At 31.4% G+C, this 12,806-nt stretch overlaps 1 protein-coding gene across 3 annotated transcripts in view; it reads left to right on the top strand.

Moving 5' to 3' along the window:
• The first annotated feature begins 975 nt into the window (after positions 1-975).
• Positions 976-12,806, top strand: part of LOC127707707 (eukaryotic elongation factor 2 kinase-like) — a 28,204-nt gene continuing 16,373 nt past the window's right edge. The window contains exons 1-4 of one of the 3 annotated variants that reach the window (XM_052212391.1): positions 976-1,112; positions 2,126-2,649; positions 3,591-3,628; positions 11,672-11,849. In XM_052212391.1, coding sequence (XP_052068351.1) covers positions 2,239-2,649; positions 3,591-3,628; positions 11,672-11,849 — 627 coding nt within the window. In that variant the 5' untranslated portion in view covers positions 976-1,112; positions 2,126-2,238. The remainder of the gene's footprint in view (positions 1,113-2,125; positions 2,650-3,590; positions 3,629-11,671; positions 11,850-12,806) is intronic. The other 2 variants (XM_052212392.1, XM_052212394.1) reach the window with 2 other exon arrangements.

Consider the following 12,806-nt stretch of genomic DNA (forward strand, 5'->3'; position numbering starts at 1 on the left):
TTTCTAAATCATTAACATCTATTTTATCAGCAATCAAAGCCGGGCTCCAAAGTTATTGTGAAACTGCCTATTCTAGAGGTGGCGTGAATCAGATGTGGATACTAAAAAATTCCAAAGATCTTTTAGAGTACATACAATCTAAGACTCTCTCATCTTGCAATAGTATTAAAACATTTGACTTTTCTACACTTTACATAAGTATTCCCCATTCCAAACTTAAAGACAAATTGAAAGAGTTGGTATTACTTTGTTTCATTAAAAAGAATGGCGAACGTAGATACAAGTATCTTGTCTTGGGGAGGGATAAATCCTACTTTGTAAAGAATCACTCTGATTCAAACAAAAAATTCTCTGAAACTGACATTATTAAGATGCTTGATTTCTTGATTGACAACATATTTGTTACGTTTGGAGGACGTATTTTTCAACAGACTGTCGGAATTCCAATGGGAACCAATTGTGCCCCTCTTCTTGCCGACTTGTTTCTTTATTATTATGAGGCTGACTTCATACAGGAACTTCTTAGGAAGAAAGATAAAAAGTTAGCAATATCCTTTAACTTTACGTTCCGCTATATAGATGATGTTCTCTCACTAAATAATACAAAATTTGGCGACTATGTTGAACGAATCTATCCCATCGAAATAGAGATAAAGGACACTAAAGAACAAGTTTCAAGAAATGCCTTTTTATCAATTCAAAAGTATTTTTTTCTGGTTTTAAAATACTTTACACAACTATGCAGAATGAGATATAACTTTAATAAATAAAATGCGCGCTGGGGCTGTTACTTCTGTTCACACACGTTGGCCTCTTGTTAATCACAGTTATGAATCATGATTACACACTTTCGACATTCGGGATGTTTCGAGTCTGATTGACATTGACCTTTGTTGCACGTAAACCGAATATACCGAATGTACGTAAACAACTTGGAGGACAGAAACCACATGCTTTGCTGGGCTGCTTTTTATTGGTTACAACAATACTGTAAATAAAACAGAAACTTGGGAAATACAAACATTACTTCAGTGTTTTTGGATTGCTGTAATCGATTGTAGACCCACGTTGTAAAGGAATTAAGGCATTGTTTTATGTCAGTCCTGATGATGGTAGGCCATGCTTTATAAGTTTATATATTTTTTAACACTAACAGTGTACGTGACAACTTTCCACAGGCACAGCTCAGGTATCACAAATTCAAACTTCCCTATTTAGTGTGACGAAACGTACTGAAAGAGAAATTACCATTTGGAAATGTTGGTATTAATTCAATAGATTAGAATCTATTAAGGGTTTTCTGTGACATGTGTGTGGACCTTCATACGTATAGTTCTTGGTCTGATCAATACTCCTAGGACCTTTAGAAAATTAGAATAAAACCTTACAACTATATTTATAAATATAGAATTATGTCATAAATGTGACGAAGCTTTAAGTACTGTCATTGTATATGTTTATTGTGTACAGGTATAATACATGTATGTTCACTGATATTGCTGTTCAATGACATCTCATTATGTTCATTCATTGTGTTTTTACTGTACAGCACAGCTAAAAATGATAACTGAAACAGGATTTCTTGCATAGTTTTCTTGTCAGATTAAGTTTTTAAAAAAAGCAGTTTTTGTGTGTAGTCGATACAGCAAATGAAGAGAGGTAAATTTTGTTTTCATTTGTTTTGTTTTAAATATTTCTAGCATTGTTGTGGAGAACACATGCAGTCATGGATGTTGTGTTTTATTGGGAAATAAAACATTTTAATGACCATGTGATTGTTGTCTGCAAACCAAAAATTATGATGGAATCCCTGTGAAACATCTATGTTATTTAATTAATAAATAATAATGAAGTCCATGTACACAAACTAATTTATTTCCTCATTTATATTTTTGGAAATTTATTATAAAACAATGTAGAAATGAGTTCTATTATGAAATACTTGTTAGAATATTTTATTCTGTGATGTAATATGAAAGAGCTATTCTTTTAAAATTTGATTGTCTTAAGTCCATATTTTTCAAACGGATAACTTATATATCACAATTATATCAATACTGTGACAATACAGGCATGACAAGTCACATTACTATTTACAAAGTTTATAACTGATTTTTATTTCCAGCAAAATGGGTTGCAGTCAACTATGAAACAGAATACAAGAAAGTACCAATTGCTGGATGGTATTCCAAATGATAGGAATTTTAGCCTCTTTAAATTAATTTTTCATTTGTAAACATGTCTCATTCATCGTCTGCCAGTAGTGACGGGGAGATTATGCTTTTCCCCATAACATTGTTTGATGATGATGATTATGGTCAAGGAGGTGAAGCATCTGATGAGAGGGAGTCTGAAAGTGAGAATGAAGAAAAGCCAAAGGCTTTTATGACACTTCGTCAAAGACGATTATCAAGAGCGCTTGCAAATGCACCAAGCATTAGGCTTGATATAAACAAGAACTTGAATGCTAGTAGAGCAAAAATCAATTGGTTAAAAGCAATTCGTAGAGCAAGAGATCAGTATGAACATGATCCATGGTCTAAATTTCACATTGAACAAATTCAAACAGAAATGTGTATAAGACATAGATATAATCCTCACAAGAAAATATGGTGTACAGATGAAGTCCAAGTTAAAATGCAAACAAAGGTAAACATTTGGTATTCATTTATATTTAACTTCAATACTGCAATTATATTCTAACGTTATGTTGGTATTTGAACTACTATGTATTTTAATACAATCATATAACTATAATTAATTAAGGAATAAATGAAGACCTTTGTTCCTTCAAGTAGATATACATGTATTAACAATATTCTTTTTACAGTCATTTTACTGTAGCTACATTTGTATTGAACGCTAAGGATAATTCAAAACTGTTTGTTCTCAGATTCTTTGACATCTCCATGCATTGTGCATTCCTTCATGTTTGATAAGTGCTTATAATACAAAAGATATTAAATGTTCTAGTAATTCTCTGATTTTTGCTGTTGACACCACTTTTAGTAATTTGTAAAGTTTTTGAAAGTTATGCCTTTATTTTGTCTTTATTCACATACACTCTTTATACCACTTGTGATTACATTTTGAATACTTTGGATTCATTTATTGTCGTCACATGTCGTGGATACTAATTTTTGTGGATTGATAAAAAATCGTATTTTTATGGATATTTGATTTCATGGTTTTGCCAAAGTCCTCATGCAAGCCTACAGAAATTTGTATTTTGTTGATCATTTAAATTCTTGGCTCACCTACATGTATACTCTTGAAATCCACAAAAATTGGTATCCCACGAATAATAATTAATCGACAGTATCACATCTAGCAAATTTCATTTTAACATTTTTAAATAAAAATAGCACATTATAAATTTTAATTAGTCTAAAGGCTGTTCTGGATTAACCTTCATCAGGAGTGCTCGAAACCAAAAAATTGAAAGCCAAGGCTGTATAAATTAGAATAAATAGAGTTGCTTTATTTTGAAAAGTATTCATATATAAAGCTTCTGAAAGAGATACATTGTACATGTACTTTGCAAGTCTGAAATCGGGAGCTTTAAATATTTTTTAAATTTTATATTGTAGCCATTTACAAGAGGAGCAATGAGACAGTGCTACAGAACGTAAGTTGATATTCTGATAGATTGCATTAAATTTATGTCTTAGAAAGTTTTTGTTTTAAGGACTGTTAAAATGTTGGAGTTATAACTTTGTCTGTACAATACATGCAAATTAAAAAGCACAGGTCATATTTAGTTTAGATTATGATCTTAGGTATATGCAGGAGTCCAATTTGAAGACATGAGAAATCTGCCAATTGAAAAACATTTTTTTCTTGAAGTGACTTTCTTGAATTTTGAAAATGAATTGTTTTTTGTGCATAAAAAAATAAATTTTAAAATTTACACATTTAGTGACTCTATCTTGAAAATGACATCTTTATGAAACTAAACCAGTAAACCCAATATTTCAGTTTGTGTCTCACCTGCTCTAAAAGTTGCAGTAGTTCAGAAAGGTTTTAATTTTCTGGCAATGGCAGCATTCACAACTTGCAATTAGCCCTACTTCCAACTAGGAGAACATTAATTTATATGGAGTTAGTTTATGATAAAATTTTATAAGCCAGTTATATTAACATCTGATCATTTTCATGCTCAAGTTTTAGGTTAGGTTCAGTTTCAGCTTGTTCAGGATGAGGCCTGTATTTACCGGTATACATGAGTGGTCAACAATATTTGGTATATGGATTGATTGCAATAAGCATATTGGCCAATTTATCCAATTCATTTCAGGCGATTAATAGTCACATTTAATTTTTTTCAACTATATAAATTTTAGGCCCATGTGGGACATTGTCTGTCTGACATAGACTTCTTTTTATATGTTTCTGTGGTCGGGTTCATTTTTCAGTAAAATTGTGCTTGTGGATTTGTTGATAGGTGTGTTTTGTTTTTATTATACAAAACTGGTTGAAATATGAGATGTTCATATGAAATTAATGTTGTTTTGATCAACTTTTATTTGTTCACCCTTAAAGTACCTAAAATTTAATTTTTTTGTAGACAAGCTGACGTAAGCACAACTTTTTGTGAACTCTCTAAAAACATCCATAAATCATTTTCCTTTCCTACATGTAGATGTACAAGCATGGTAATATATTCAAGATTAAATAGTTAAATGAACAGGTCAAACATATTAACACATAGATCAGCATGTAGAGTACCTGTTCTTCTTCATGTACTTACTTACTCATAAGTAAACATGTTGTTTTATTGGTGGTTACTTAGTACTATTAAAGGGTTCAGGTTGGCTGAAGCTTAATGAACAAACAAGTCCACAGGTTATTTACCTTTCTGCAATGTTTGAACTACATATTGTTATCTGTTAAAATGCAGATATTTGTAAATTTGTGTACCTACGATGTACATGTAGTCTTCATTATTTTGATTAGGAACTATACTTAAAAATAGATTGAGATTTCCTTTATAAAGTTCAATTTTGATGACCTGAGATCTTTGTAACATTTTAAGGAGGACTAGAAATAAAGCATTTAGACATATTAAAGAAATTTGGCATACAAGTATTGACATAATATCCATTTCATTTGGAAAAGTTTGAATGATTCTTTAATGTCTATATGACATACTTATAGGACATTATTCAGTATCATGATAAATTTACTTATAAAACTTGTTGGCTTTGTTGAATTACATGCATGTAGTTAAAACAGTCAGTGAGACAGCAACCCAGTGTTTTGTTTTCAGAAGAAATCCACTCTTCTCCAGAGTTCTCAATAAAAAATTAACCAGGTGGTCCTTGAAAGAAATCTGCTAGGTCGGGGCGATCCTCACTAATAGTTCTATTGCAAAATACCAAAATTTTGTCAGTCCTTAGCAAACTTTGGTGGTCAAAACCTTCGGACCACCCCTTTTCGAGAACTCTGCAAGTTCTCAGAAAATAAGCAATTTTAATAATTTCGTCCTTATTATATACATTCACCTTGAGCAATGATCTTGCTTTGTTATTGAAAAAATTATTTTAATGTTACAGAAGCAACCCATGTTGTTTGTTAATTTGAAATCATTGTACAGTCCAATTACATGCAATCTAACAAATATTGCACTACAGAATTGATATAAAAGTAATGGTAAAAAAATGACATCATTTTAAAATTTCTAATCTACTGTAAGTGGGAAATTTTTGTCATTTGTTATTTTTTTCACTAATTTTGCAATGAAGATAAAATTGAAAAATACCCTCGAGTTAATTTGATCTTTAAGGAAGATCAAAATCAAGGACAAGAAAAACTTAAAACTAAAATCTTGTGAACAAATTTGCCTCTAAAAATAGTGAAGTTTCAAAGTAAATACTGTAAAATTAGATGTCCCTTTGGTATCTTTCGACTCTGTTTTACAGTATTACATGTATGAAGGAGTGATGTTTTATTTAGTTTTTTTTTTGTGTTGTTAGATTGCTCTCTCAATGATGTATATCCCACATCTCCCTGTATTCATATATACTTAGATTCAGTAAAGCCAATTCTTATATTGCATGATAAGGTCACATTAGTTATATTGAAGTGACAAGCAATCAGTCTTTATAATTCAGGTATAAACAACTTTTTCCATTGCTTGTTAGCTCTAGGGAATCTAGAATGATTGATCTTGTATCAGTTTCAATTTATTATTGATTTGAGTTTATAAAATGTTGGTAAAGGTAGAAGTAAACAATGTTATTGGGTTATGTAATTGGAAATCAAGGTATTTTTAATAGCAAATCTTGAATTATTCCAAGGTGATTGGTGTTACTTGCTACACCTTGCTTTTATCATTAACTACTAGTACTTTAAAATGTATTTTTTAAGATATACATGACAAAATTTGGACTCCTGGGTTGATTGATTGATTGATTAATGTTTACTATGCATTGCCTTAGTGCAAAAAAGCTGTATTGCAGTATGTGGCCTCCAATGGGTCTATTTTAAGATTATTCTATTAGCTAACAGGCAAGATTGCTATTTCTATAAATATAATGCAACAAATTGAAGTTGATAGTCGCAATATCAATGCTAATGTGAGCCACACTATTTATACCATACTACAGATTTATAACTGATGCCCAACCATCAGCAGAGACAAGGGGTCAGTTTCTAGAAATAGACCATTTCTTAAAGCAATATATTATACATCTATTTTAAAAAATCATTATGTAATAAAAGTGACAGTGGATTTTCCTAGGGATGTGATATCCAGTCTCCAAAAACAATAACCTAACTAGGTGTTGGATGGGACAAATCTATATGTATATATATCATGCATTACTGCACTGTTATTTCATACAAGTTATGAGATATAGAAAAGTAAAGAAAGAAAATGTGAAATAGAAACATTAAAACTCAGACTTCACCAGATGTCGTTTTATTTTCCATAAATGATATTGATGACTGCTAAGTTTTTTCCATTGCCCTGAATTAGTAGTCAACATCTATAGAAATCTATTTTTATCCTGTATTGATTTACTGATAGATATATGCTAGGCAGTACTGTATTGTTCTAGGTATTACAAAAAGTCAGTTACAATTCAAGGCCACAAATAAACAATATAAGACATCACAACATTGTCTTATTTATCATATGTAATAGGAGATAATGTCATATCATCTCTTACAAATGAGATTTATTTATTTAATCAAACTGATAATGATATTATTAACTAAACTATAGGTCTATTTTAGTTATAATCGATCATCAGCTTGATATACATTTTCTAATTGATATGTTGAACTAGTTTGGAATTGATTTTATCTGCTGTAACACTGCATTTAATTATTGAAAGCAATTAGTTTTGACAGTTCTTAAATATTTTTAAAAATAGATGTCTATATCTGCAATATTTTTTTTATTATATGACCACGAAATGTTTGCGTTCATATTATTTTTTTATTGTTGTGAAGAGGGTATGTACTTCCCAAAGAACATGCTTCTGGCAAGTAATGGAAAATATGATGTCCCTGAAGATATCATTGTTGAAATAGAGGATGGTAATTAAGAGAGACATATATTCCAAAATTTGATTCAGGATAAGTACTTGGGTAGGGATAAAATTATAAGGGCCCTGCTGAATATTGGGTAGAAGGCTTATAGTAATCAGCTTGAGCATGCATACTTCCGCTTCAAATTGTTCCTGCTCACTGACTTTCAAACACCTTGGAGTTGGGTAATTTAACTTGACATTATTATTTACCACTAAGAAAGTGTGTCTGGTATAAGGAAGAAACTGTACAGTGAAAGTCATTGTAAAAAACTTACTTGGTTCATAAGTGTTTCTCGTTTCTCATTTTTTATACCGTTGGTTTTCCTGTTTGAATTGTTTTACACTTGTCATTTTGGGTCCCTTTATAGCTTGCTGTTCGGTGTGAGCAACGGCTCTGTGTTGAAGGCTGTACTTTGACCTATAATTGTTAACTTTTTATACATTGTGACTTGGATGGAGAGTTGTCTCATTGGCGCTCATACCACATCTTCTTATTTATATTAAACTTAGTCACCCCTGTGCATACATGTATGTATATATTTTTTTCCACTCTTTAACCTTTAAACCCCTTGAAGTTTGGTTAGGAAACTTGGCATGATTATTTACCACTACTAGAAAAGGAAAAATGTGTAAAATGTTAAGTGAAAGTCATGGTCAAAAACTTAAATCAAGTTAGTCCACCCTGTGCATATATGTACAGAAATTGTTTCAGCTGTATATAAAAGCCCCTTGTAGTTTGTGGATGAATTAGAAATTCCTGCCTCTGTGGGTATAAGCTATGTTTAAATTTAATAACCCTGATAACTTCTTTGAAGAGTTCTAATTTGCATAACATTTTAATGGTTTACTTGAGCACGGGCCTGTGATGGCTCCCATCATTATCCTTTAGTTGTATTAGGTTGATGAAACTAGCATTAGGGAAAATCAGAAAGATGGCTACAAAAATAAGGGGTATGATATAATGATTATTAAAGTCCACTATATGGTCTTGAATATTGATCAGGTGGCCATTTATAATAAAAGGCTGTAAATCAATGATTCAATGAAATTAAAAATAGAAACAATGGACAACAGTCTTAGTATTCTTACTGTCCTTGACTTGTTAAAATCAAGACTGTGACAATGATGAGACTATGATACAACATCACTTTTAAATTTACACTTTTTTGCAATCTAAATCATTCTGGAAAACATTTTCAAATGTCGTGAATGGTTATTAATTTCCCAACAATAGATATCCATCGAATGGCATAACATTATTTTCATCTTGGTGCACACAGCACCATCCCTTATATTCTGAACCAGTGAATTGGTCCATTCAGCAGTTATTACCAGTAGTTACTTAATAAAAAAATTTTAAGGTTAATAAAGGAGAAAGACTAGATATTGACCATATGATGTTTTAGTCTGTAAAATGGACATTTGAGAGAAATGGCAGGCATTTGAGCGAAAATAAATAATAAGCATAGGACATTTGAACAAAAAAAAATTAGGAAGGTCGAAGGAGTACCTCCTCTATTCGCCAGATATAATTTTTTTAACTCGCATAAAAGTATCACAGGACATTTCGCTCATGTCCTATGATGTCAGCGCTCAAATGACCCTATGTGCATTTTTTATTTTCGTTCAAATGTCCTATGCCCAAAATGAAGGACCCCCAAAGTTTTAACAATTTTTTTTATGGAGAAGAAATTTACAGATAATATGTATAGCCTTACTCTAATTAGGAACATAGGTCATATATTTATACATACTGATATAGGTCAGGTTAATATATTTATTGATATATATAAACCGGTCAATATACCTGTAGTTGTAAACATGTTGATCAGCATGTTCATTGAGGTCAGACACCTATAAAGTCTAAGCTTATGTATTTGTTTACCTACAGAAACTTACATAATTTTCGGTAGCAGGCACATCTTCAATAATGTATTTGTTTACCTACAGAAACTTACATAATCTTACATAGAAGGCTCATCTCCAATAGACATAACTAACGAAAAGTGAAATATAATTGCATTTTGCATTATTCATCAAGAAAGTTCACCTACTTATGTTATTTTGATGTCGTGAATGAGATTATTAGAACGTGTAATATAAAAATTACTTCAGCATAAAAATCCTTTACCCTTTTGAATGTCACATTGAAAACTGCATAATAGTTTTCATTTTAAATGTCATTATGTTGACTCAATATTATTGATAAAAAATTTGTCTGCTTTTATGATGGTTAAATATTCATTAGTTTTGTTTAAAATTTAAATTTCATCCATTTTTTTCTTTCCATAACTTATTGGCTAGATGCTGTATTGATTTGACAAAGGTCCAAGGCCAGTGTAAATGTCTAATAGGTTGTTTTTCTGCTATCTCTACTGACTATGCAGGCAAATTATTTTATGTTTGATGCAATAAAAAACCCCACCAAAGCATGTTTTGCCTACAAATGACTCATAAGTGATGCTTTGATAAAAAAAAGTTAAAAGGCCAAATAAAGTATAAAGTTTAAGAGCATTGAGAGCATAAATGGCAATAGAAGGTACAAAGGTTTTATTTGCAATCTTACTTGCTTACCAATTGCATGTTTGATATAAAAATCTGTCAAAATTAAACAATCAATAACCTACAAAATTCATATTAAATATGAAACCTTTCAAAATTGAACCTCAATGAAGTAAAATGCTTTAATAAGTATCTTACAAATTGATTTTCTCATTTTTTTGCCAAGCTATGAATCAATGAACGTTTTAATTTAACTAAATTTAAGAAGATTATGTTTTAATGTTATTGCTTATGATCTAATATAAACCCTGTAAGGAGCTTTCCATAATAGAGTTCAAAACTGTTTGTTAGAAATTTCTGTGTCAAGTTTATTTTTAAGTTAGAAAATGTTAGTGGCAGGCAGAAACTGAATATTTAAAGTTAAAACTGAGAAAAGGGCCTGAGGGTTGGTTGACAGTAGGTCCTTGCCATTTATATAAATTAAAATTAGTTTTTAATGGTATCTGGACCATAAGTGCTCATGCAATAATTTTAAAAGACACATATGTTATCAACAATGCAAACTTCAAGACTTGGGAAGCATCTCATTCTGGAAAATTAGAAATACTTTTTATGCCCCTTAGTAATGATAGTAGGGATGGCATTATGTTTTCAGATTGATGCATCCTTTAGTCTATCCATTCTTCCTTCCCGTATCAGGTTAAATTTTATGTTTAAGGTAGTTTATCAAAATGTTGTGGTCACATCAAATTGAATCTTAGTACACAAGCAATTGTGCTGATATGCATGTTTTCGTCATCTCAATCATGTATATTAATTGCGTTAAGGTAATAGAAAGTTCTGATGCATGTTTGTTATTCTTGGGTTGTTACATCATGTGATGTATTATCCATACTACGCAGTACATAATGGTAACATCTTGTTACTTAGTCATTTCTATTACTTTGTTTAGAGACAGAAAGATTAAAAGTATTGGTATTTCAATTGACTGAATTATTTTCTTATGTGACTCATTACTTGTTAATATCAGTAGTAGCAGGTGTGGGAAAATAGGTCCAGACTTTTCTATTTTCTGAAGAAAATGAAATTGTTTCTCTTGACAAATTAATAATAACCAGTTTATAATTCACCAAACATACATAGACATAGATAGAAAGTTTATGTAAAGTCTTTACAACTGGACACCAGTAAAATAAGCTCTGTAGAGCTTTTAATCAATAAAAACAATGACTATACCATACAATACAATATAAACAAACTGTGAAACATAGGTTGCATACATGCATACAACAGTATTGTGTAAAGCTGATTCAAAATAAGGTTTGGGATAGCTTGAAAACCCAGCTTGACAAATTACGATCAAAAAGTTATAACATATCATGCAATTGGTTTTTCTAAAAGTCAAGAATGTGAAGCCTTAAAAAAAGGTTTCAAAGAGTCCTAAATGTCAGACTAATACTTAAATAATGAAAAAAGGATGTCTGGCTCTTGACATCAAATAAAATTACTTGTATGACCTTCTTTTATGTTATAATATATGTCGATAAAATTATTCTGAGCATTTAATATTTGATCACACTCTGATTTGCTGATCTTTTAAACTGACATAAAGAAATCTTCTCTATGTGTAGGAAGAAGTTGTCAAAGTTTTCTTCTGCCCATTCACAAGACTGGAACCATGCCTTGAACTATGTATCCAAACGTTACATAGAGGAGGTTGACAGGGATGTGTATTTCCAAGATGTAAAGTTACAGATGGATGCTAAAGTTTGGGCAGAGGAATATAATAGACATAATCCACCTAAAAAGGTTAGAGAAATAAAACAAAGTCTAATCAAGTGATTCCATCCACATTCAATTTTTTGTTAATCCCCCCCCCCCCCCTTTTTTTAAGCAAATTAGAATTTTGGAGACCAGCTTATGTTACTTACCTTTCCAAGTAAGCAAGCATGTTAGTCCTGACCTGAAATACTTTGTGGAAGTCAGCATTGTACATCAAGTAATTTTTATACGACCGCAAAAAAATTTTTGGGATCGTTTATGGTATGATGTCGTCGTCGTCGTCGTCAGAAGACACATTGGTTTCCGGACAATAACTTTAGTTTAAGTGAATGGATCTCTATGATATTTTTTAAGCAGGTTCAATACCACAAAAGTAAGGTTGGGATCGATTTTTGGGATGATGATCCCAACCGTTTAGGAATTAGGGGCCCAAAAGGGGCCCAAAACAAGCATTTTTCTAGTTTCAGCATAATAACTTGTGTATAAGTATTTCGATTGCTCTGAAATTGTACAACAATGTTTAATACCACAAGTAGAAGGTTGGGATTTATTTTAGGGGTTATGGGGCCAACAGTTTAGGAATTACGGGCCAAAAAGGGGCCAAAAACAAGCATTTTTCTAGTTTCCAGACAATAACTTGTGTGTAAGTGTATGGATCTCTCTGACATTGTACCACAAGGTTCCATATCACAAAGGGAAGGCTAGGATTGAGTTTGGGGTTAATTGCCCAAATATGTAGGAATTAGGGGCCAAAAAAGGGCCAAAAACAAGCATTTTTCTAGTTTCCAGACAATAACTTGTGTTTAAGTGTATGGATCTCTCTGAAATTGTACTACAAGGTTTCATACTACAAAGGAAAGGCTGGGATCGAGTTTTGGGGTTATTGCTCCAAGGGGGGTTTCAAAAAGTTGGGGGGGGGGGGGGATTTTTTTTCCCAATTTTTTTAGAGGATTCATATTTTTTTTCAAAATTTTTCAAATTTTG

The sequence above is a fragment of the Mytilus californianus genome, unplaced genomic scaffold, assembly GCF_021869535.1.
Source record: "Mytilus californianus isolate M0D057914Y unplaced genomic scaffold, xbMytCali1.0.p SCAF_7, whole genome shotgun sequence".
Lineage (NCBI taxonomy): Eukaryota > Metazoa > Mollusca > Bivalvia > Mytilida > Mytilidae > Mytilus > Mytilus californianus.